General features: G+C 40.6%; 1 protein-coding gene across 1 annotated transcript in view; it reads left to right on the top strand.

Annotated features, from left to right (window-relative positions):
* The window catches only part of cpne4b (copine IVb), a 310,526-nt gene that overhangs the window by 259,749 nt on the left and 23,435 nt on the right, over nucleotides 1-27,342 (top strand). Inside the window, exons 8-12 of the mRNA XM_055658639.1 lie at nucleotides 9,778-9,876; nucleotides 10,011-10,097; nucleotides 18,332-18,391; nucleotides 23,031-23,164; nucleotides 26,406-26,460. Coding sequence (XP_055514614.1) covers nucleotides 9,778-9,876; nucleotides 10,011-10,097; nucleotides 18,332-18,391; nucleotides 23,031-23,164; nucleotides 26,406-26,460 — 435 coding nt within the window. The remainder of the gene's footprint in view (nucleotides 1-9,777; nucleotides 9,877-10,010; nucleotides 10,098-18,331; nucleotides 18,392-23,030; nucleotides 23,165-26,405; nucleotides 26,461-27,342) is intronic.

Below are 27,342 nucleotides of genomic sequence, written 5' to 3'. Positions count from 1 at the left end.
AGTGGACTCGGAAGGGTCCGACTTTGCATAAAACCGCCGGCAACCAGTGCCCGAGAGGGCTGGAGCGGGAAGAAGCGGTGTATGGAGCCTTGCTCCAACGTGATAAAACCACAGCAGTACCTCTTTGAGGGCTGCACAATGCTTCTACCCCATCAGAGGGGAGCACTGTGGGTCAGTTCTGGGCTGACCTGCAAGAGGGGTCCGCAGAACAAAAGACAAGTGGGCAGCAGTTTAGCCCCACATGGGTACCCCGTGTGGGACCCTAGAGATCTCTAACTCTATAAAAAAGAGTAGGCAGGACCCTGATGGGCCAGAGCCTGGTAATACAGCGTCCCATGATCCTAACACAGCAGGGACTCTGCTGGACATGGTGGCCGATTACTTTAGCCAAGTCAAACATGGGTAGACTTGGATCCAGGATGGCAATAGTATTACTATATGTCTGGCCACAAACGCCAACAAGAAAAATTTACAAACACTGGCCAGACATCTGCCACCTGGCAACGGTGAGGCATTACAGGTGCCCAGTGTAAACCAATGCATTTGGCAGCATATGGACGAACATCAGGAACCAGGACCTCAAGATCCAGAGAACCTTCAAGGGATTGACGGAAGGCATCATAGCACACACCAGCACCCTGGACTAAACGTAGGTAACCAAAGACCATCAAGACGCACTAGATCTGTTTAATAATATGCAATATAACCTGAACTACACGTGGAAGGCGGCCATTCAGCCAGCACTAGGACCCCAAAAATGCTACCATTTGCAAATAAAAACCGTGTGTGGACTAAGCCAAGACACTGGGGCTCATCAAGGCCAGCGCAAGGGCCTATTTTGGAGCATGATACCAGCCACAGGCAAGGCCATAAAAAAAAAAAAAAAAAAAAAAAAAAAAAAAAAAAAAAATGTGGCTCATACCAGTAGCAGGGTCAGAAATCAATATAACCTGCAGGATCCGTTTTAGGGTATGGCCAGGGCGGCCACCCTGGAAGATGCGGAAGCCTCAACCTCCCACACAACCCCGAACAAGAAATATTAAACCAGAACCTTATTTTCAAAAAACCAAGGAAATAACAAAACCACCGGTAACCAGGGAGGTAGGTGGGTGGGGTTTTCTTCTGTTAAAATAGGGACCTACAAGGGTAGGGGAGGTTGCAACACTATAGTTATGTATGGTATATAATCACTACAGATTCATATAATCTCAGCAGTATTCAGGGTTATCTGATAGGGTTTTTCTCATCCCATTAACCACAGTACATCATACACCAGAAGGGCATTTTGTCCTTACATAAACCAAACAATCTAAAACCCACATGGTGCTACAAGAATTGTACACAAAAGATGGGATTGAACATATTTATTAAATATAAGATAGAGTAGGGTTGCAGGATTATCATTGATTTTAACCCTAAACACATTTGTTTTAGATATTCATTTTAAGATGGATGCTCTTATTATTGATATAGACTTGGTGTCAGTTGTGGGTTTCTATATGGCAGGCATTGACTCAATAGAGGAACTTTGGCAATATAGAGCTTACATAAGGGGCAATCATTAGCCCCATTATTAGGTACTAAAATTCGTAAACCAGCTTGGCATTGGTATGTAAATAAGCCATAGGGTGAGGTTTTCCCCCGTTCGGACCCATCATTGGGGTACTAGGGATAATTCAACCACACTCGGCATCTGGAATTTTCAGAGTACCCGACTGACCTTCTCAATCATGGTATTTCAGTCTTACAGGGGATGGTGTTAGAACCATGTTCCCTATGAACATTGCCAAAAAATTATTGATTTATCCAGTGACTGGAGGCAGTCATCCATGCCATAACACTATGGATTTATTGATTTGTAGAGTCTAACAGACCCACTACACTGTCAGACAGGACGATGAATCTCATCTCATCTGCACTAAGACTGTCAACACGGAAGCAGTACCTTGGACACATCAAGAAATGGGGCATATACTGCTTGGACAACAATCTCGACCAAAAGGCCAAGAACATTCTGGCCGTATTGGAATTTTTACAAGCCTCCATTAGGATAATCGATGGAGCTACAGTGCCTTCAATAGTGCCACAAGTGCACTCTCCAATTACCTATCACAAGGAACGGAGCGGCACGCGGTGGAAACGCACCCCTGGTAAGAAAACCAGGTACTCCGAAATCTGGGACGTGGGTGTCGTTTCTCAACATGCTGAGGAGCCTGTAGCTCATAACAGCGTTGTCACTTCAGTAACAGTCCAGGAAGATGGTTATGCTCATGGTGTTATTTACCGCACAACAAGTCCAGCCATTAAGCAAACTGAGCCTGGACTCCCTGATCATCTCACCGAGAAACTGGTGTTGTCATACAGGATTTAATAAAAGAAAACAGATCGGGTTCCTCGGGTCAAGTGTTTGAATTTATGGTACACCCATATGGCAAACGACTGTATAGCAAGACACATCTAACAATACATAGAATATACTAAGAACATTCGAGGTCAGAGAATGGAGTTGTTTATCTCTTACAAGAAACCGCATGAAAGGGTCATGACTCAAACTATATCAAGGTGGCTCAAATAGGTCCTAAAAATGGCAGAAATAGACACTAATGTTTTAACTCTCATTCCACCAGGGCTGCAGCAACATCCGCAGCAAAAATTGTACAGGTACCCACAGACCAAATCCTCAGAATGGCAGGATGGTCATTAAAAAAGGGTTTTCCACAGGTTTTATAATAAACCAGTTATTTTTTGGAGCCATCATTGTATTAAGAAAACATTTTATGTTCAACAAAATAATTTGCCCGAAAGGTTACAGGGCTATGATTCTCAAATTTTTAAAAAAATGTTATATATTTTTTCGTTATACCACACAACTCTTTGTATAATTGTGTTTAAAATTACTAATGATGCTCTCTCCCAATACCCAAGGCAGTTTGTGAAGCATGGACTCGTTCCACGGCATGAGGTCACAGAGCTTTGAAATCTTCACGTAGTCACTCACGTGACTCCGAAGTAAAATAGTAAGATTAAACGAGAACTTACCAGTTTGAAGTTTGATCTGTATTTTATGAGGAGTTACGATGAGGGATTACGTGCCCTCCGCTCCCACCCTCTTATGATCATATCAAAAACTGGTATCTCTTTGGTAATCTTACTATGTTAGATCATTATAGGTTCCTGTGACCTCACACCGCTGCTTTGAAGTATGACACGCATGCGTGGAAGCGGGCTTCTTCACGTAATCCCTCATCGTAACTCCTCATAAAATACAGATCAAACTTCAAACTGGTAAGTTCTCGTTTAATCTTACTATTTTTGTTGATCCAGTTCCACCCTATGACATTGAAGGATACACCTGTAGTTTCTTCTATGACTGCAGGGAAAGAAAGAATATTGTAGTTACATCGTATCAGCAATTCCCTCTGTGAGCAAGCTTTCTGCCATTCTAGAAAAAGAGATGAAAGGATCCCTGGCTACAATATTCCTGGGATTTACCCACCACACACCCACCTGGCTTTCTGACTTCCCTCACCCCCCACAGCACCATGAGCAACAAGGTTATGCAACAAGTAACGACATGTTTCAAAGTTGATTGTTTTGTCGCATCTGCTGCAGTTCAAAGATGTTAGGTTCCTCTAGTCTGCAACAGAGTCTCTGCGTGCACATATTATAGATTGTGAGAAGCAACCACTGCTGAATTGATTAATTAAGATTTACTGAAAATCAACTAGCTTGCAGATGCTGGAAAGCTAAAAATGCTGAAAATACTGCATTTCTGGAAAGAGAAAAAAGTCAACATTTTGGGCTGAAGATTCTTCGTCAGACCTCAAAGCTGAGAAGGAACCGATTTTGTACACTGATTCAAGAGATTTGAGCATTGGGTGAGAAAGTCGATTAAGGTAAAAGGTCAGCCATGATCATTTTGAACAGAAGAGAAGGCTTGAGGGACCAAATGGCTTTCTCCTGGTTCTGAGATAATGAATTTTGAAACAAGATTTGATAGAAGTGTACAGTGATCACTTTCTCCACTATCTGCAAATAATCAGATGATGTAGAATATAATTACATAATTATTTACATATATACGCAAATACCACATGTTAGGCTGACTGGGTTTTTGGCTAAAATAAAGTTAGTCCATTTGTTTTGATGCTCATTGTATTGTCGACTGTGATTAAAGTGCATCTTCTTGGTACTGCCTTCCCCATTCCTTCCCCTCAACTGAGTACTTGTGCCCATCAGTCTTCCAGGTTTGCTTTTTGTTATAGATTCCTGCATCTGCTGCACCTTTGGTCTCCATCGTGGCATCGGTTACGCTCCAAATACGCATACAAAATCTTTACAGGTTAAGACTGGAGTAAGTAAAGGAAAATTATTCCCATTACTGGAGCAGACAAGATCCAGAAGACATATTTTAAATGTGCAATAGATCCAGGGATAATCCGAGGAAAAATCTTTTTTATACACTAAATAGTTCAGATCTGGATTCTGCCCGTCAGTTTGTGGTCCACATTTAATTGTAGCCTTCAAAAGGAAATTGATGAATATTTAAAAGTAAAGAAAACTTAAGGGCTCTTAGAAATAAACAGGATTATAAAATTACCGGAATTACTCAACAAAGGAACTAACATGACTCAATGGGTCAAATGGCTTCCTTTTATGTAAACATTCAATGATTTTTATTGGATGGTATGATGGTCTGATTTTTGGTAATATATCTCTATAGTGTGACTACATGGATGTTTTAAGGAGAGTGTGTAGGAAAGAATTACAGATGCTGGTTTAAATCGAAGATAGACACAAAATGCTGGAGAATGCAGCAGATTAGTCCATCTTCAAATTCCTTAAATCATTGTAAATCATTATTGCAAAAACAAAATAATGACCCAGCACATTTTGTGTATATAAAATGTGGTAATGCAAGAATCTTGTGACAGAGTGCCAGATTTCTAATAATTTCTGATGAAGCATAAAGGTTTCTCTGCAAACAGAATCAAATGATTATTTAATAACCAACTGTTTATTGTCCTTTACATAGAAGTCTTCCTTATCTCCTCCAAGTGAACCTGGATCACCGGTAACTAGGCAACATGTTATCAAGGGATATGAAAACATAACCTCACACCACATTTTCTGCCACTTCTCAACAAAGCAGGATTGTGACACCTCAACAGTGGGTCACCCACCCAGCACATCAGCTTTCTGAAGAGTCCACAACAGCACTGCAAACCCAGCAAAATGAACACTCTGGCTGCACCAGCACAATGTGCATTCTTCACACTGAGCTTTATAAGTGAACTGAACAGATCATATCTATCAAAAAGCTGGAGCTGGTGTATATCTTTGGCTTAAACCAGCATCTGCAGTTCCTTCTTACAGATACACATATAGGCTTGTAAATACAACATGCACAATAAACGTTTAGATAATAAATATACATGTACGCTGATAAAACCCCACACACATATGCACAAAGTTAACACAATAAAGACATATAATAAACACTTAACACGTACCATTTAAAAAAGTGGTCTATAACACAGATAACGCTTACATAAAGACAATAAGGCATTAGATTGAGGCTTTGTTTATCTCAAAAGATTTTATTGTGCTATTCAACTAAATCTAGTGAACTGCATCTGAACAACTCTAAACAATGAATACAAAAACACGCAATCACACTAACAATAAAGTCGTGCAGTCATTCAAATTGGCACAATTACACAAACACAATGGATACTGTGTAGGAAAGAACTGCAGAGACTGGGTTAAACCGAAGATAGACACTTATTTCTAAGCGGGACACAATGAATACTTACATGCGAACATTCATGCACAAACATTCAGGCACAATAAACACACATACATTCATTCACATAAAATAAACACAAATATACAAACTATACGTGGAATCACTTAAGCATGATTAAGCATTAAGCTAATAAAGAACTTGCACTAAACTGTATTTCAGATTCAGAAAGGGGAGTGAGTTGGAGAGAAATTACAGATACTATATTCATACTGGGCAATAAAGGTTGGAGGTTAGAAATGCTGTTAGAAATGCCTTGGTGGCTTGTTCTAATACAAACTGAATATAGCAAGAATTAGTGGTAGAACTAGTGGTAGAATGAGTGAATATTTAAGGTGGCATGTGGGAGACAATCAACCAGATTTTTCTTGTTTTGAGTGACATCAACCTTCTTTAGTTTTTAGTTACAGCGTCGAAACTGGCCCTTCGGCCCACCGAGTCTGCACCAACCAACGATCCCCGCATATTAACACACCTTAGGGACAATTTACACTTATGGGTGATTCTTCAGTAAGTGTCTACTTTTAAGTTTCTGGAAACCCGGAAAGAAAACTAAAGGGCCTGTTCCCATGACTATTTCGATGCCCTCCTTACGAGTAAAAAGTTGCAATTTCTTTCATCCCGACCATTTTTTTACTCGTGGACATTTTTTATCGGGCTTACCTGATGCCAGGAGTACCTACGGCTGGCATAACGAGCCGCTACGATATATCTACGAACTCCTACGGACTCGTTACGAACATTCTGAGAGTTTGAATCAAGGTGAAAACTCGGGAGAATTCGTGAATAATTCGTGAAAGTGGGACAGGGCCTTTAAATTTTTGCAACTTTGAATGTTGTTTCACATAGATGTACATCTCTACTATGCGGATATGACTCAGCTAGGGTTCGGGCTATGGCTAGAGTTAGGGCTAGGGTTCGGGCTAGGGTTTGGGTTTGGGCTGGGGTTGGAGCTGGGGCTGGGGCTATGGTTGGGGCTAGGGCTGGGGCTTATCCCCAATCCCTGGACTCCAGCTCCAGCTCCATCTCCAGCTCCAGCTCCAGCAGCTCCAGTTCTATCTCCAGCTCCAGCTGGACACAAAGGCCCGTTGCAGCCGTCGCCTCTTCCCGTGACCCGATGTCCCTCTCCACGCTCGGCCCTCTTCAGTCCTTGTTCACTGATGGGGGGGGGGGGGGGGGGGGCAGGGGAAACAAGGACTATAAATGAACAGTAATCTTCTGCCTAGTCATCTGAAGTTAATATTGTTTCAGAGGAAGTTGGTGAAACGTAATGTGAAGGTTACCATTCTTGCTGATCACACCCGGGTCTCTGGCGCTCCAAGCGCTGTAAGCTGCACCACTGTGCCACCTAAATTGGTGGCTTCATTGTTAACAAAGCTGTACTTATTCTAGCAATTTCCAAATGGAAAATACGACAGCAGAATTTTTCACCACTTTTAACAAAAGAGGTCAAACACATCAGTTAATTCACTTTTTTTTAAATATGAGGAAGGAGCAGTGAAATTAGCTTAGTACTTTAGTACTGTGTGATGATGAGTACTTCATAATAACACATGGCTCTCCTGGGGTCTGTATTAGTATAAATGTTTTGTTGATGGTCAGCGTGTGTTCAGTGGGCAGAAGGGCCTGTTTCAGTGCTGTATTGCCCGAATACATGTCCAGTAGTCCTTCCTAGCGAAACAGAGGTGGTGGGTCAAAGGGCCTGTTCTCTGCTATACTGTACTACATTCAAAATCCATCCGTCGGGAATTTGATTCACTGTTTAATTGTAGTCATAATAGATTGACTTGGAGAATGCTATTCCGTTGAACCACCAGGAGTTAAAACTGATTTGATACCACTTTGCTATCCATCGTGTCTGTTCCCTTCTATCCTCTTGCTTGACAGCATTCTAAGCCATGTAGGTCTCAGCCTTATGTACCTTTAGGGAGATTCTCTCCACGATCAAAGCTGAGGCCTGTAGATAAGTCTGTAAAAACCTTTGCTCAAGTTGCCTACTGTTACCTCATGCAATGTTTAGAAGGAAACATTCATTTTAATTTATGAGAAGTGTGCAGACGCGTTTTATTGTCCCCTTGTTTTCAAGATCATTAATTCTCCTTTTATAATTCAATGGGTGTTTCCTTCATGATCATAATTCCTTCCAACAATTCCAGAGACCCCAGATATTCAATGTAAGTTGCCAGTAAGATTCCAAAGTAAGCAACATGCTCTGTTGTTTAGTGACGAGGACGAGGGTCGATAATTTTATTTATTTATTTTTAATGTAAACATAGATATGAGTAAACCGGTTCATGTGATATTGATAAGAAAAATAAAATGGGGAAAGGTAATAATCATCAAATGGAACAAGCTGGTACAGGAACAGAGCAATTGAGTGAGCTGCATCTGAAGAACAATAACGGCCAGTTAATCCAATTTAGCGTTGTTGAATGCAATATCAGGAAAAACACAGCCCGCTGTTCTTCAAGATAGTCCCAGAGGATCTTTTATATTTAGTTAAGAAAACAATGTTAATGCCTCAGCATCTCCCAGCAGTGCAATGCTACTTGGTATTGCACTAGAGTGTCAGACTATGTTTTGCTCTTAGGTCTTTGATGTAATTACGTTATTAATAAAATTATGCAGCTTTTATTGCCACATAAATATATAATAATGCACAACATAGAATATTTTTATGCATAGGCTATTAATGTAGAGAACACTGGAACTTGTATATTTCAGTTGTCAGTACAATAATTATGTCTGTCCATTTTAAGTAAATGGAAGGAAACTTTACCAATTAGCCAGTAAATTACATCTTTACTACCACACTCTCACAAACAAGTTCTTCCCTCACCATTCTAAATCATCCTCTCCCTTCTCTGAGATTCATAGAGGGACCATATTCCCTTCATCTCTTAATTTACTCTTTAAAAGAGAAATACAAATCTGTTTTCATTTGTGGTGCCCAACCAGGTGAAATTGGACTAGCTGCCAATTAAACACAGAAAAATAATTAAATATCAGGGGAACTGTCAATCCCATATAATTAACGCTTTTACATGAAGCAAGTTTCCAGCCCTGACGTTTTCTGTTATACTTACAGTTCATGTTGGGCCATCTCGATTATCCTTTTGCCAGTTTAACCTTACACTGGCTAGACCTAGGTAATAGGATTAACATTGAATCTGAATCTGAATCACTGGCTAAACCTAGTTAATAGGATTAACAAATTCATCAGGAAGACTGGCTCCGTCCTGGGGGTGGAGTTGCATTCATGGGAGGTGGTCTTGGAGAGGAGGATGTTCCTCAAACTGCAGAGTATCCTGGACAATACAGCTCATGCCCTCCATGGCACACTGGTCAACCTGAGGAGTACGTTCAGCAACAGACTGGTTCCACCAAGATGCAGGACAGAACACCACAGGAGATCCTTCTTCCCTGTGGCTATCAAAATGTACAACTCCTCCCCTTCTGTCATGGGAGGAGACAACTCCTCCCCCCACCCCTCCAATCTTTGCACATCCCAAATCCTTTCCACTAGTCACCTTAATATCATGTTTCATGTATTTTGTGTTTTGTGCAGTTGGAAGAACAATTTTCTTCCTGGGATAAATTAAGTTCTATCATATCGTAATAGTCAGGAATATCCAAATGGCACTCATGTTGCAGTCAGTGGGCTGTGGTGTCAAGGATTCAAACGGCCTGAGCTTTTCCTTCCTCATCCCATCGAAGATTCTGAACTGCGAGCCTTGTTAATCGAGGGAAAAATCTTACTGTAAATCTTACTGCAAGTTCTGTTCTCCTTGTACTTACCCGCAGTTCCTTCACAGTAATACAGAGTTTTTTTTAATGTGAGTCCTGCATACCTGAATTGAAGATTTGATGCATGTAACTGATTTTTTAAGTGATCTGCTAAAGAAATGTACTTAGTGATTCTGGACTGAATTAAAAATCATCTTTATGATGCATGTGTTTTTGCCTTTCAGTTAATAGTGTGGGATTGGGATTCTAATGGTAAGCACGACTTTATTGGAGAGTTCACATCGACCTTTGTGGAGATGCGAGGAGCAATGGATGGCCGACAGGTATAGTGCGCACCTTTCACATATGGATCTTTCACATTTGCTCTCCAACATAGGTTCATGTTGTTTCACTGATAAATCTAATCAACGTAAATTAAATGCAATATGCTCTTTGTGTCTGATTTCTTTGACTGCAGGTTCAGTGGGAGTGCATCAATCAGAAGTACAAAACGAAGAAGAAAAACTATAAGAATTCCGGCATTGTTATCCTCAATCTCTGTAAAGTGAGCATCTTTACTCTTTCCTCTGGCTGTATGTGTAGACACGAATAGTTGTGACAATCTGCAGCATGACAAACATAATGTGTTCATGCAATAATTTACAGACTGCTTCCTGGGTGTAAAGTAGAATCCTGCAGTCAAGTCTCTAAGTGAGAGTTTGGGAACTTAGAAGAAAGGTGAACAAAACTGCCATTTTCCCAGATGTTGTAAATCTGTGCAATTCCCTATTCCAGAGGGCTGTGAATCATGACCATTGTACTGAAGATTAATTATCCTTTAGGAAACCAGGGATTATTGGTGGAAAAGTGACATAGCTGACATAGTTTTGGTCATCATCTCAGTATATTGTTGAGTCATTTTGATGGGTCATATGGACTATGCCAGTTTTCACACTTTATTCAGATGTTGAAATTGTATTAAACTGTTACAAAATTATTTGTTAACCTTTGCTAGAAAATTATTCTCTAACCATCAATTCCAAACTTATACCTGTTCACACATGAAAATCAAACCAAATTGTATGCATCACTGTTTGGGAAGGTCTAGATCACATATCTGGGCCATTTTTGCCACAGCCACAAGTTGAAATCCCCACTATTTCTGACTTGGCTCAGCTTCTGCTGAAATGCTCGTTCATGTCAATTAGCAATAACCCTGATTATTCTAATAAAGTACAGGCTGCCCTCATTCATTCTGTGTCCTTTGACATGAAATCTTTCATAACTCTCCCTCATGTGCTTGCTCTAAAAAAGTCTCATTCACCCACCATTCTGTGATCAGTGACTAGCACTTGGTTAAGTAACATCTGACTTTATAATACTCATGTGTAGGAAAGAACTGCAGATGCTGGTTTAAATCAAAGGTGGACACAAAATGCTGGAATAACACAGCGGGACAGGCAGCATCTCTGGAGAGAAGGAATGGGCGACGTTTTGGGTCGAGACCCTTCTTTAAACAGAAGTCTGGTCTGAAGGGTCTCGACCCGAAACGTTACCCATTCCTGCTCTCCAGAGACGCTGCCTGTCCCGCTGAGTTACTCCAGCATTTTGTGTCCACCTTTACAATCCTCATTTTAAAATGACTCCATGGCCTTATCCTTTCCTGCATCTGTAACTTCTTCCCACCACATAGATCTCCAAGGTTTCTGCACCTATTCTCACCACCTAAATGTCCCTTTACAATGGGGAGGCAGTGTGATGTATATGTATAAAGTAAAGGGGGAGATGTGATGTATATGTAAATGCCTGTGCCCCTTTAATATAATGGGGCACAGGCATTTACATATACATCACATCTCCCCCTTTACTTTAATTACAATTCTCCCCCTTCCCTTAAATTACCTTACAGGCAGTAACCTCTGTAATTTTCTCTACTACTATTTACTTCTTTAATGTTTACTGCTCTTAAGCCTTTGATCATCTGAACGTCTCCTTGTAAAGCTTTGTGCCATTTTTTTATTTAGTCGTTATCTGTTGATGTCTTTTGCTTCACTAAAGGTACTTATGATGATAAAGTTGTTGCTAAAGTAACCAAAAATAATTTCAAATGTTTATTGTTGAAAGAGGACCGAAACAATTTCTGACATGAAAATATAATTGATGAAATGATGGCAGATGATCGTGTTAGTAATGTTAGCTGTGACCAGCCACAAATCAACATAGGAATGACTATTCCACTATTAGTTTGGTGGATCCATATCTATATATATTCATGTATCCACCTTACCTATAAGCTCTTGATCTCCTTGCTTAACTTGCTGTGGATGTTCAGCAGTTGAGTGTTTCAAAGATGACAAGATTTTTGGACACCAACACGGTTGACGAATGTGGGGGCAGTGCAGAGGATCATTGCCATCCCACCGAGTGCCGACATTGGCCTTTGGTGCTGTATGACCTCGTCCTCTATTTTCATATGTTCTTATTATGTTGTAACAAACTGCTATCAACCTTGGTGTCTAAAGCAGAAGGCCACAAATGTTCACTCTTCCGCATGAGGAAATAGAGCTTCCGATATTCCTCTTAATTTGTTCCTCTACTTTTAAGATTTAGCTCCTCGTGTTTTTGTTCATCAGCCAAAAGTAAATAATTTTCCTGCAAATATCTTACTGAAATATATTACCGTTGTAAATGCTCAGGTGATACACTCTTCAATCTTCAACACAGGTCAACTAGTATGCCCTGTGACGAAAAGGCTCACTAGCTGGCCTGATAAATATTATGGCCATCACTTCTTACTGCACATGCAGAAATTGCCCTGAGTTCATGCTACCCTGAGTGGAGCCAGACGAGATGTCTCGCATTTGTGTAAAAAATCCACAGTAATGTATGGAGATTGACTGAATATTATTCAATGCCATGAACAGTGACTGAATCTATTGAACGTAATGGTCAAAGTCACAAACCTTGGAAGCACATGTCAGGCAGCAGACTTAGATTCCTGCTGCTGTAATCATGCCAATGATGATCCACAGGGTTTGCTATTTTCATTGGAAGGTCGCGAGCAGTGAATTCAAGGTACACACAGAAACTACAAATTCCCATTTAAAAAAATAACTCTCTAAATGTTTTTGAGAGACATTACAAGGATGTGAGACACACTGTATATTATATATATTTGACTTAATATGACAACATGCTCATAAGTGAGAGGTTTTGATGAAGTAGATGCCAAAAAGCTGTTTTCTCTAGTCCAGAACTTGGGCTTAGTCTCAGAATAAGAGTTCAGCTATTAGGAACTAAAATAAAGGAGCATTTCTAAGTGAACATAATTGTTAATCTTTAGAATCATAGTATGGAATGGATGGTCAGTTGTTGAACATATTTAGGTTGGAGACTGATGAGTTTCAGATATGATGGGAATTGGGTTGCGGAGATTGGCTGGAAGATGTCCTAAATCATGATCCCGCTGAATAGTGGAATAGTCCAGGGAAGCAATATGGCCAACTCCAGCACTTCCTCCTCATGGTCTTGTAATATATTCAGCATGAGGTCATTCAACTATATAACCATGCTGTCTCAAGGAGCATTTTATTTATTCTAATTTCCTGCACATTAAATATAACTGTAGGTTTTATTTCCTTAATATAGTTATCCATTCCCTTCTTAACCAATCTTTTAGTCATCTACCCTCCATTACCTTTCATGGCTGGTGTAAAGTTTTGGTTGTTGACACTGCTAAAGTTTGCATCAAGATCAGTCGTTCAATCAAGTTGTCCCTCCATATAACTGTATTTTCTCCATATTCAGAATGCAATATACACCTTCCAATAATTACTTTAAAAAGAACTGCTGTAGATTTGGGAGCAACAGCAGGAGGAGATTAGCAAGAGATAAGACTGATTGGCTCTAGCCCGAGTGGGAGGAGAGAAGTGAGTCAGTGCCGGGAAAACAGTTGAAAACTGAGGAATTTGGTTTGTAAATTGGTAAATCAGGCAATTTATCAGTCAATTTAAGCAAGACTGCTCTTAGGGAGCGGTAGTGAGTGAGCGGACTTGTGAGGGAAGTGCCCTGTGAGTAACGTGTGAGTCTTTGGCTCGAGAGTCTTCGGCGAGGAGACCACGCAACACGCTTGAGAGGGAGAGACAAAAGAAGGAGATGTCAGGCAAGCTGATTCAGTGCGATGCTTGCAGTATGTGGGAGGTCAAGGACACCGCTGGTGCCTCTGGCTGCTACAAATGCGAGAAGTGCATCCAGGTAGAGCTCCTGAAGGACCGTGTTGGGGAACTGGAGAACCAAGTGGATGACCTCCGGTTCGTCTGAGAAACTGAGTTGTTCCTCGACAAGTCCTACAGTAAGATTGTTACACCTAAGGTACTGGAAGAGAGAAGGTGGGTGACGGTGAGAAAGGGAGGGAAGCATGCAATGCCAACGTCCCCGGGTGTTGTACCTCTTGTGAACAGGATCACTCACTTAGACGCTGTCGGGACAGAAGACGTTATCACACTGAGCGGCGGACTGGCTTGCGATGCGAATAGGGCTGTTGAGCCAAAACCAAAAAGGCCTAAGGCAGGCAACGCCATTGTAGTGGGAGACTCATTGTGAGAGGTACGGACAGGGGTTTCTGCGGCAACAGATGGGATGCGAGGATGGTGTGCTGCCTTCCTGGTTCCAGGATCCAGGATGTCACGGACAGAGTGCAGAAAATCCTTAAGAGTGAAGGTGAACATCCGGAAGTGGTAGTGCATGTCGGCAAAAAACGATGTCGGAAAGAATGGGATGAATATTCTGCAGCGTGACTTTAGAGAGCTTGGAAAAATGCTGAAAAGCAGGACCTCCAGGGTTGTTATCTCCGGTTTGCTTCCAGTTCCTCATGCTGGCGAGAGCAGGAGCAGGAAGATACGGGACCTGAACATGTGGCTGAGGAACTGGTGCACGGGGCAGGGATTTAGATTCTTAGATCACTGGGATCTGTTTTGGAGTAAGGGGGAACTGTACAAAAGGGACGGATTGCATCTTAACAGGTGTGGGACCAGCATTCTGGCAGGCAGGTTTGCCACTGCTACACAAGCGGTTTTAAACTGAATAAGGGGGGTGGGCTGTTGAATGGGATAGTGGAGGATGGAGTTAAAGGGAAAGGGTTTCTTAAATGTGTGAGCGTAGAGAGAGAGGTGTAAAATGAGGGTAGAAGCAATAGGTAGCAAGGTGAAAAGTAAAAGTGGCAGGCAGACAAAACCAGGGCAAAAATCAAAAAGGGCCACTTTTCAGCATAATAATATAAGGGGTAAGAGCGTTGTAAAAACAAGCCTGAAGGCTTTGGGTCTCAATGGAAGGAGCATTTGTAATAAGGTGGATGAGTTGAATGTGCAGATAGTTATTAATGAATATGATATAGTTGGGATCACGGAGACATGGCTCCAGGGTGTCCAAGGCTGGGAGCTGAACATCCAGGGATATTCAATATTCAGGAGGGATAGACAGAAAGGGAAAGGAGGTGGGGTAGCGTTGCTGGTTAGAGAGCAGATTAACGCAATAGAAAGGAAGGATATTAGCTTTGAGGATGTGGAATCAATATGGGTAGAGCTGCGAAACACTAAGGGGCAGAAAACGCTAGTGGGAGTTGTGTACAGGCCACCTAACAGTAGTAGTGGAGTTGGGGATGGCATCAAACAGGAAATTAGAAATGCGTGCAACAAAGGTAAAACAGTTATAATGGGTGACTTCAATCTACATATAGATTGGGTGAATCAAATTCGCAAGGGTGCTGAGGAAGAGGATTTCTTGGAATGTATGCGGGATAGTTTTCTAAACCAACATGTAGAGGAACCAACGAGAGAGCAGGCTATTCTAGACTGGGTATTGAGTAATGAGGAAGGGTTAGTTAGCAGTCTGGCTGTGCGTGGCCCCTTGGGCAAGAGTGACCATAATATGGTTGGGTTCTTCATTAGGATGGAGAGTGGCATTGTTAATTCAGAAACAAGGGTCCTGAACTCAAAGAAAAGTAACTTTGAGGGTATGAGACGTGAATTGGCCAAGATAGACTGGCGATTGATTCTTAATGGGTTGACGGTGGATATGCAATGGAAGGCATTTAAAGACTGCATGGATGAACTACAACAATTGTTCATCCCAGTTTGGCAAAAAAATAAATCGGGGAAGGTAGTGCATCCGTGGAAAACAAGGGAAATCAGGGATAGTATCAAAACAAAAGATGAAGCATACAAATTAGCCAGAAAAAGCAGCCTACCAGAGGACGGAGAAATTCAGAGACCAGCAGAGGAGGACAAAGGGCTTAATTAGGAAAGGGAAAATAGATTATGAAAGAAAACTGGCAGGGAACATAAAAACTAACTGCAAAAGCTTTTATAGATATGTGAAGAGAAAAAGATTAGTTAAAACAAATGTAGGTCCCTTGCAGTCAGAAACGGATGAATTGATCATGGGGAACAAGGACATGGCAGACCAATTGAATAACTACTTTGGTTCTGTCTTCACATAAATAATCTGCCGGAAATAGCAGGGGACCGGGGGTCAAATGAGATGGAGGAACTGAGTAAAAATCCAGGTTAGCCGGGAAGTGGTGTTAGGTAAATTGAATGGATTAAAGGCCGATAATTCCCCAGGGCCAGGTAGGCTGCATCCCAGAGTACTTAAGGAAATAGCACCAGAAATAGTGGATGCATTAGTGATAATTTTTCAAAACTCTTTAGATTCTGGAGTACTTCCTGAGGATTGGAGGGTAGCTAATGTAACCCCACTTTTTAAAAAGGGAGGGAGAGAGAAAACGGGGAATTACAGACCAGTTAGTCTAACGTCGGTAGTGGGGAAACTTCCTAGAATCAGTTATTAAAGATGGGATAGCAGCACATTTGGAAAGTGGTGAAATCATTGGACAAAGTCAGCATGGATTTATGAAGGGTAAATCATGTCTGACGAATCTTATAGAATTTTTTGAGGATGTAACTAGTAGCGTGGATAAGGGAGAACCAGTGGATGTGTTATATCTGGACTTTCAGAAGGCTTTCGACAAGGTCCCACATAAGAGATTAGTGTACAAACTTAAAGCACACGGTATTGGGGGTTCAGTATTGATGTGGATAGAGAAACATAGAAACATAGAAATTAGGTGCAGGAGTAGGCCATTCGGCCCTTCGAGCCTGCACCGCCATTCAATATGATCATGGCTGATCATCCAACTCAGTATCCCGTACCTGCCTTCTCTCCATACCCCCTGATCCCCTTAGCCACAAGGGCCACATCTAACTCCCTCTTAAATATAGCAAGAACTGGCTGGCAGACAGGAAGCAAAGAGTAGGAGTAAACGGGTCCTTTTCACAATGGCAGGCAGTGACTAGTGGGGTACCGCAAGGCTCAGTTCTGGGACCCCAGCTATTTACGATATATATTAATGATTTGGACTAGGGAATTAAATGCAACATCTCCAAGTTTGCGGATGACACGAAGCTGGGGGGCAGTGTTAGCTGTGAGGAGGATGCTAGGAGGATGCTAGGAGGCTGCAAGGTGACTTGGATAGGCTGGGTGAGTGGGCAAATGCATGGCAGATGCAGTATAATGTGGATAAATGTGAGGTTATCCATTTTGGTGGCAAAAAAAAACAGGCAAGTAGATTATTATCTGAATGGTGGCCGATTAGGAAAGGGGGAGATGCAACGAGACCTAGTTGTCATGGTACACCAGTCATTAAAAGTAGGCATGCAGGTGCAGCAGGCAGTGAAGAAGGCGAATGGTGTGTTAGCATTCATAGCAAAAGGATTTTAGCATAGGAGCAGGGAGGTTCTACTGCAGTTGTACAGGGTCTTCGTGAGCCCACACCTGGAGTATTGCGTACAGTTTTGGTCTCCTAATCTGAGGAAAGACATTCTTGCCATAGAGGGAGTACAGAGAAGGTTCACCAGACTGATTCCTGGGATGTCAGGACTTTCATATGAAGAAAGACTGGATAGACTCGGTTTGTACTCGCTAGAATTTAGAAGATTGAGGGGGGATCTTACAGAAACTTACAAAATTATTAAGGGGTTGGACAGGCTAGATGCAGGAAGATTGTTCCCGATGTTGGGGAAGTCCAGAACAAGGGGTCACAGTTTAAGGATAAGGGGGAAATCGTTTGGGACTGAGATGAGGAAAACATTTTTCACAGAGTGGTGAATCTCTTGAATTCTCTCCCGCAGAAGGTAGTTGAGGCCAGTTCATTGGCAATATTTAAGGGGGAGTTAGATGTGGCCCTTGTGGCTAAAGGGATCAGGGGGTATGGAGAGAAGGCAGGTACGGGATACTGAGTTGGATGATCAGCCATGATCATATTGAATGGCGGTGCAGGCTCGAAGGGCCGAATGGCCTACTCCTGCACCTATTTTCTATGTTTCTATGATGAGGATTTCATCCAAAACAATTTTGCTTTCTTATTTTAAAATTAATTTTGCTAATTCTTATTCTTAAAATCTGATTAAAATCAGGATCCACATCCCAGTGGTCATCTTGCATATCAATGGCTTGCTTCTCTTGTTGAATTGGATTTGGGAGCACTTGCAAACGGAAATAGCTGGGAAAGATCCACAGCTGTCATGAGTCAGTCCCTCTGAAATAATCTGTAATCACATTAAGCATGGGCAGGTATGAGTGCACCTCTGTAATGTGTATCTTTGACCCCCCACAACCAGTGAAATTTTAATTCTTGCATTGAATTGTAAGTCTTTAACTCCACACTTGTTTACAATAAAGTCTGTCTGAACGAAGACAATGATTTTCCTGCTGAAAGTAACTACATTTCTTTCTGACCTACAGATTCACAAGATGCACTCGTTCCTTGATTATATCATGGGTGGATGTCAGATTCAGTTTACAGTAAGTGACTCTTCATTAAAGATTTTAATCAAAATTTAACGTCCAGCTTCCAACATCGTGCTGTAACTGCCAAAGCACTTACTGGGCAGGAATGTCTGTGTGATACGTGCTTTGAGGAAAAGCCTGATTTATTTATAAAAGCACTATTTATTTCATCAAGTGGGTTACAGCTACTATTGCTCTGCCCATGTCTATGTCCATGCGCATTGAATGAAATACTTGCCATGTCACTTAATGGTCTTAATTGGGGCGAGATGAGCAAGTAGGAAGATGGAAGATCAAAGTTTGCCCCGGCTGTACTCTATGCATCCTCTAGTTGATAAATATATCCAGTTGGAAAATCATATAGACTGCTAGATATTTCTGGATAACTGACGAGAATGTGAATAATCTGTTGGTGCTGAATTTAAATTATCAATTGGAAAGCAATTGGGTGACACGTGGATGAAGCTATTAGAGCTGCCGCCTCACAGAGCGGAGTAAACGGGTCCTTTTCAGAATGGCAGGCAGTGACTAGTGGGGTACCGCAAGGCTCAGTGCTGGGACCCCAGCTATTTACAATATATATTAATGATTTGGATGAGGGAATTGAATGCAACATCTCCAGGTTTGCGGATGACACGAAGCTGGGGGGCAGTGTTAGCTGTGAGGAGGATGCTAGGAGGCTGCAAGGTGACTTGGATAGGCTGGGTGCGTGGGCAAATGCATGGCAGATGCAGTATAATGTGGATAAATGTGAGGTTATCTATTTTGGTGGCAAAAACAGGAAAGTATATTATTATCTCAATGGTGGCCAATTAGGAAAAGGGGAGATGCAACAAGACCATCTTGGCAATGGTACACCAGTCATTGAAACTAGGCATGCAGGTGCAGCAGGCAGTGAAGAAAGCGAATGGCATGTTAGCATTCATAGCAAAATGATTTGAGTATAAGAGCAGGGAGGTTCTACTGCAGTTGTACAGGGTTTTGGTGAGACCACACCTGGAGTATTGCGTTCAGTTTTGGTCTCCTAATCTGAGGAAAGACATTGTTGCCATAGAGGGAGTACAGAGAAGGTTCATCAGACAGATTCCTGGGATGTCAGGACTTTCATATGAAGAAAGACTGGATAGAATCAGCTTGTACTGGCTAGAATTTAGAAGATTTAGGGGGGATCTTATAGAAACTTACAAAATTCTTAAGGGGTTGGGCAGGCTAGATGCAGGAAGATTGTTCCCGAGGTTGGGGAAGTCCAGAACAAGGGGTCACAGTTTAAGGATAAGGGGGAAATCTTTTTGGACAGAGATGAGAAAAACATTTTTCACACAGAGAGTGGTGAATCTCTGGAATTCCCTGCCATAGAAGGTAGTTGAGGCCAGTTCATTGGCTATATTTAAGAGGGAGTTAGATGTGGCCGTTGTGATTAAATGCATCACGGGGTATGGAGAGAAGGCAGGTACGGGATACTGAGTTGGATGATCAGCCATGATCATATTGAATGGCGGTGCAGGCTCGAAGGGCCGAATGGCCTACTCCTGCACCTATTTTCTATGTTTCTATTAAAATCCACCATAGCAAATGCCCCACATTCTTTACTGTGATCGAAGGCAATAAAGTCCAATCTTCTTCAATAGACAATAGGTGCAGGAGTAGGACATTTGGCCCTTCGAGCCAGCACCGCCATTCAATGTGATCATGGCTGATCATCCCCAATCTGTACCCCGGTCCTGCCTTCTCCCCATATCCCTTGACTCCGCTATTTCTAAGAGCCCTATCTAGCTCTCTCTTGAAAGCATCCAGAGAACCTGCCTCCACCGCTGGTTTATACAGACACAAAATGCTGGAGTAACTCAGTGGGCTAGGCAGCATCTCTGGAGAAAATGGATAGGTGACGTTTTGAGACGAGATTGATTGTAAGGGGTGGGTGGAACTTTCAGTATGAAAAGTCCAAGACAAATCAGAGCCAACAACTGATTACCAATTATGTGCCAGGAACGGTGTGATCCCAAGAGGTATACACTGTTGTGAACTGTGTAAGTGGTTAATGGAGGAAAGGGGGGAAGGATCTGAAATTGGTTTGGTGATAGGAGGCAATGGGCGTTAGTTGAAAATTAGTTTTGCAATACAAGCTTGTGCTCAGTGGTGTTGTGCAGGTTATCATTGCTTGGTTTATTTCCACTTGTTAATGTACATCAATGATTTGGATAATTACAGAGTCACAGATGACACAGAAATTGCTGGTGGTGTTGATAGTGAGGAGGATAGTCATGGGTTCCAGAACTGATACTCCCACAACATTTAAGAAGTATGTAGATGAGCTTGAACTCCACGGCATAATAGGCACTGAATCAGCTACTGGTAAATGGGATTAGTATAGGCAAATACTTGATGTAGGAATGTTACAACATTTTGAGAATTAAAAAATCATGCCTGTAATTTATCCCATCAGATAAAGCACAAACAGAACTTTAATTTGATACCTAATTCACTTTCATATCTTCAGTATTAAAATAGTTATGGTAATTTTCATACTCGGAAATTAGCATCTTGTTCCCTATTGCTTTTGCATTAACTTAACACAAAAGCTGTAATCGAGGATAGTCAAAAGCCCATAACCTTCTTAAAAATCAAGAGAACTGAATGAAATTTTCAGTTATTATAGATTGAAGTATTCTGAAACAAATATGAAACATCATACTTGGATGACCTGAAATTAAAGCATATAATTAGTTAGTTACCTAATTGCAGCTAATTACAAAATTGACCGTTGTGACAGAAATAGTAATAAAAACCGAGACTGCCTTGAAAATTCAAAAATGTGATATTCTCAAGATCAGAACTTTAATATTATTGTATTGTATGCTGTAAGTCCATAACAGGTAGGTAAATAAATTACAATTTCTAGCAATAGACCAAGTCTTTATGGAGAAGATCAGTTTCTAGCTGGTACATTGGCATATCATAATCAGTAGCATCATCATACTCCTCAGATTGTAACCAATAAGCAACTCTGTACACCTTGTTTTTCCTCAACTTTTCAATTTTGGCATTGTAAACTACAAGTTTTTGCTCTTCAAACCACGCATGACATGCCTTTCTGCCCACTACTTTCCCATTAAGAATGTCCTGTAGATCATCACATTTGGAGTAGCCCAAATTCGGATAATCTCTGCGAAGGCTGTCTAAATCAGTCTCTTTTGCTGGGCATTTGGATTGACAATTTTGCATTTCTTCTTCGGAGACATCTGTTTAAAATGTAAAGGAAAAACAACAATGAACAGCATTAACAGAACCAAGTTATTATTTGCAGTTTTAGAAAGCAAAAGTTAGAAATGATAAAGTTAAATGCTAAACAAATAGTAAATACCCCCAAAAAAAATCATATTCATCAGTTTCATCTAATCAATTACTAGATCTAAACATCTATCCATTTCTTAAGAAAAGGCTAAACATTTTAAATAACCTAAATATCCAAATAACAAACTGATCCCATTCACAAGAATTCACATTATAACATGATTTTAAAATCTCACTTTGTCATAAATTTATATGCCAAATGGAAGGAATTTAATTTTTAATTCCCACGAATTAATCCAGAAACATCCACTCTCAAGATAATCAAGATCATTATTTTTTGCACAGTACATCTGACTAAAACTGTATTGTGGATATTTAGTATGAAAATATTGATCATGGATAGACAATAACACAAAATATAGATGATTTAGATGTTCTTATGACATGATGTGCAAAGAAATAATGAATTTGATTATCTTGGGAGTTGATGTTTCTGGAATGTGATCGATTGGAATGGTGCCGTTGCCATAATCTTTAAGCTCATATCGGCAGGCCAGACATGGCCGATTCGTAAAATGCCTAAATAACATTTTCTCATCATCATAAGATTACAATTAAGCCACAACAAATAGCATGATATGTTAAATAAATGACATACATTTTGTTTTGTCCTGATGTTGCGATCCGTGATGTTGAAGGCGTTGAAGGCATTTTGAGTCGCGTTTAAGTTCAATCCAGTGACGCAATGGTCCAGCAATCTTTTTTTTTTTAAACCAAGAACGGGAAGCGCGTACGATTTTTCTTCATCAGCTAGCAGCCCGAGGAAATCCCTCTCCACCAACCAATACAAACTTGCATTTTAATCCCACCCCCCCCAGACAAACTTGTACACACCAAATCACATGCACACAATTCCTGTTAAATATTATTTTCCACTGTGCTGCTAATATCACCTCAGCATGAAATCAGTGATGTTGTGTGAATTTCTTCTCTAACAATATCATGACAATATCTACAATAACCGATATCCCACTTTGTAATATCATAAGAGAGCAACGCTTCCCCTACTCCATTGTGGTGTCTCAAGGAATGTCCACAATAATAGCAGAGCGTCCACGAGAAAGAGAGATGGTGTCAATAGTAATTCATCAAGAGTTTGGAGGAACTATCTTCAGTCTGAAACGCTAACTTTGTTTCTTTTTCCCCACATGCTGCGTGATCTACTGAATATTTTTAATATGTGTTTATTTTACATTTCTAACATTTAGAATAATTTGGCTTTCTGACTTTGTCCTCCATCAATTGAAGGGGTTTATTAATGATTTTTGTTAATGACGACTGACTGTGCTTTTTGGTCTTGCAGGTTGCTATAGATTTCACAGCATCCAATGGAGACCCTCGAAATAGCTGCTCCCTGCACTACATCCATCCCTTCCAGCCTAATGAATACCTGAAAGCATTGGTAGCTGTGGGAGAAATCTGCCAGGACTACGACAGGTAAAAGTGCTACCAAAAGGCTCGAGTTTTATTCCATTGAGGTACGGAGCCGAGTGATTGGTACTTGCCTTATCGGCTTATTCCTAAGAACCAGATAGAGATTGCACTGTAGGTGAAGTATTGATATCAATGGATTTAAACACGAATTTCATCTGCATTTACAGTTTCTGCAAATAATTTAAAGTAACTGCTTCAGTGAGAAAGCATTTGCAAGCTTTTATTTCTGAACAACAAACAACTCAGCTGAGTGATGTACATGTCATATTATTCTGGTAACAAGATGCACTTTTCGTTATGACTTTTCCTACCAAGAATAAAATGGGAAAACAGAGCATATTTTATATTGGGAGAGACCTATAAATATTGGTGTACAATTAGTTTAGTTTATTATTGTCACGTGTACCGAGGTGCAGTGAAAAACTTTTTTTAATTGCTTGCTATCCAGTCAATTAAAAGATTATTCATGATTGCAATCAAAGATTTCAATCACAGTGTACAGATAAAGGATAAAGGGTACAACATTTAGTGCATGCAAGATAAAGTCTGATTAAAGATAGTCCAATGAGGTAGGTGGGAAGTCAGGACCAGTCTAGCTGGTGAGATGAGTGTTCAGTTGCCTGTTAACAGCTGGGAAGAAACTGCTCCTGAATCTCGAGGTATGCATTTTCAAACATCTGTATCTTTTGGCTGATGGGAGAAGGGAGAACACGAAGTGACAGAGTGAGACTGGTCCTTGATTGTGCTGGTGGCCTTGCCGAGGCAGCATGGTGTAGCGAGAGTCAATGGAAGGCAGATTGATTTGTGTGATGGTCTGGGCTATGTCCACAACTCTGCAGTATCTTGCGGCCTTGGATGGAGCTGTTCCCAAACCATGCATAAAGAACAACAAGCAAATAAGAAGAGAAATGAAATGCTGACCTTTATTACAAAGGGCTTAGATTACAATTGTAAGGAGGTTTTGCTGCAATTGTATAGATGTTTGGTTGCAGATATGGAGCACCATGTGCAGTTTTTCTCTCCTTACATTGGGATGTTTCTTGTCTAGCCTGAGGACTGGAGAATGGCCAAAGTTGTTCCTTTGTTTACGAAAGAATGTAGAGAGAACCAGGGAAATATAGGCCAGTGAGACCCACATCAGTGATAGGAAAACTGCTGGAGAGAATTCTTTGCAATTAGATTTTCTCCTAAACTGCGATCAGTTTAGCTGTTCATCATGTTCGGCACAAACATTGTGGGCCGGAGGGCCCATTTCTGTACTGTACTGTTGTATATTCTATGATATATCTGCTCTGGAGACAGTGTAATATTGATTCATTGCATTGTTTCCTGAGTGGAACAGTTTATTATAAGGAAAGACTGAATAGGATGGAACAGCATTCCTTTCTTCAAGGGCTGCAAATCCCAATATATATGCAGTAGTATGGTGGAAACAATTAAGGCGTGTCTTTGTGTAATAACAGGCACTATAGGTAATGCATTTAACAATACAAAACATAAACGCATTGCCCTTGTTAAGCTAAATTTAACTAAGAGACGCATTATGGGAACTTAACAAAAATGACCAACGGCTTGTCCAGAAGGATAGTTTAGAAGGAATGTCTTAAGAGAAAAGAAGATGGAGAGAAATGTAGAGGGCATTCCAGATAGATCATGGTAGGTTGAAATCACTCCTTAAAGAACCAATTCAATTGAAAGATAATGAATAGCCCAAAATATGACAACAACAATCTCAAACATTTGGAATTATGGAGATAGGAAGGGATGGGAACCATAGAGAAATTAGAAAATGAATATTTAAGTGCATATTCACATCATTTATGAGCATTTCAATAGTTAGTAAAAAAGTTCAACTAAACTCAATTTATGCTCCTAATATTCTATGGGAATATTAATGAGTTCTGTCTACATTATTTTCAACAATATCTGTCTAATTTTTTATAAGTTTTTAACCTGGTGCCATGGACGTATTATTTCTCAAGCTCCCTCCTAATGTGGTTCCAATGATCACCCAACCTAATAGAAAATTCTAATAATAGATCTATCCTGAATTCCAGAGATATCCTGAGGGAATACTGTACTTTCAGAAATGCTATAATTTGGAAATTAAGTTGCTGCATTGAAAGGAGTGCAGGGAAATTCTCCCCAGTGTTGAGGCCAATATTTGTCCTTCAGTTAACGTGTACAGGATTCATCCAGTCATTATAACTTGTCATTTGAGGAAACTTCTTGTGCAGAAATTGGGTGTTCTATTTCAAAATTATAACTAACAATGCTACCCCATCCAGTACGAGGTTGTAAAAGTGCTGTAGAAATGCAAGTCTATCGATGTGAAAAAACTAAAGATAAAATTAGGGTTTTACTTTAGAAACAAATCTTGTTTTTCTTTTGAAGCCAAAAAAAGACTTGTTGCTGCAACGTTTATGTCTGTGTTGGACTATGGTGATGTTTTATATATGAATGCATCTTCAAAATGCCTACAGTCTTTGGACACGGTCTACCACGGAGCACTGAGATTTGTTACTAATTTTAAAACCCTCACGCACTTGTTCTTACTAACTGTACCTAAAGTCCGTACTGAACTGGGGAAAAGGGCATTTAGTTATGCTGCTCCCTTCGCATGGAACCAGCTGCAGAATGAACTGAAACTTAAGGAGCTGGTTTCTATAAACAGATTTAAATCCCTTCTTAATGATGTTGAAGCGGGCTCCTCTGTCTGTACATGCTTTGTTTGATGATGTTCTGACTGTGACTCTATTTATATGTTCTCTGTTGTTTTTAAATTATTGTCTGTAACTGTGGAACTGTGCTGCTGCCTGTCTTGGCCAGGACTCTCTTGTAAAATAGATTTTTAATCTCAATGAGACTTCTCCTGGTTAAATAAAGGTTAAATAAAAATAAAGAAAATTCTGTTTTTGATGAAAATTTATAATATTGGTGCAAAAATATCAATGTTGAATCATGAGGTGATTCACAGGAATAATTTTCACTCGGCATTTGGTAGCTATTGTATCTTGTAATGTATATGCCACTAAAGGAAGAAGCAATTTGAATATTTTGATGCTTTGACTGTTGATTGGTTAAAATGGCCACTGGACTAATTAATGTAGCGGATCCCCATTCATTCTTTCTCCGTCCCATGAATAGATCATTTTATACACACAGCAATTCTTAAACAATTATAAATTGGTGATGTGTTTCCTATTAGCGCAAGACTTAATGTTATTTTTTAATGTTATTTCAGTGATAAAATGTTCCCAGCCTTTGGATTTGGAGCAAGAATACCACCTGATTTTAAAGTGAGTATGAACAAGAATCCTCTGAGATAAAAACATAGAAAAATAGGTGTAGGAGTAGGCCATTAGGTCCTTCGTGCCAGCACCGCCATTTAATATGATCATGGCTGATCATCTAAAATCTGTACCCTGTTCCTGCTTTTTCCCCATATCCCTTGATTCCTTTAGCCCTAAGAGCTACTGTAAATCTAACTCTCTCATGAAAACATCCGGTGAAATGGCGTCCACTGCCTTCTGTGGCAGAGAATTCCATAGATTCACAACTCTCTGGGTGAAGTTTTTCCTCATCTCAGTCCTAAATGCCTACCCCTTATTCCTAAACTGTGACCCCTGGTTCTGGGCTCTCCCAACATCGGGAACATTTTTCATGCATCTAGCCTGTCCAGTCCTTTAAGAATTTTATGTATCTATAAGATTCCCTCTCATCCTTCTAAATTCAAGTGAATACAAGCCCAGTCAACCCATTCGTTCATCATATGTCAGTCTCGCCATCCCGGGAATTAACCTGGTAAACCTACGCTGCACTCCCTCAATAGCAATAATATCCTTCCTCAAATTAGGAGACCAAATTGCACACAATAGACAATAGGTGCATGAGTAGGCCATTCAGCCCTTCGAGCCAGCACCGCCATTCACTGTGATCATGGCTAATCATCCACAATCAGTACCCCGTTCCTGCCTTCTCCCCATATCCCTTGACTCCGCTATCTTTAAGAGCTCTATCTAACTCTCTCTTGAAAGCATCCAGAGAATTGGCCTCCACTGACTTCTGAGGCAGAGAATTCCACAGATTCATAACTCTGGGCACAATTGTTTTTCCTCATCTCCATTCTAAATGGCCTACCCCTTATTCTTATATGTCTCATATCAATGTGGCCCCTGGTT

This window comes from Leucoraja erinacea, chromosome 2 (assembly GCF_028641065.1).
Source record: "Leucoraja erinacea ecotype New England chromosome 2, Leri_hhj_1, whole genome shotgun sequence".
NCBI classification, from domain to species: Eukaryota; Metazoa; Chordata; class Chondrichthyes; order Rajiformes; family Rajidae; genus Leucoraja; species Leucoraja erinaceus.
Note: the sequence above shows the minus strand (reverse complement) of the source record. Positions and strands in the feature narration are given on the sequence as shown.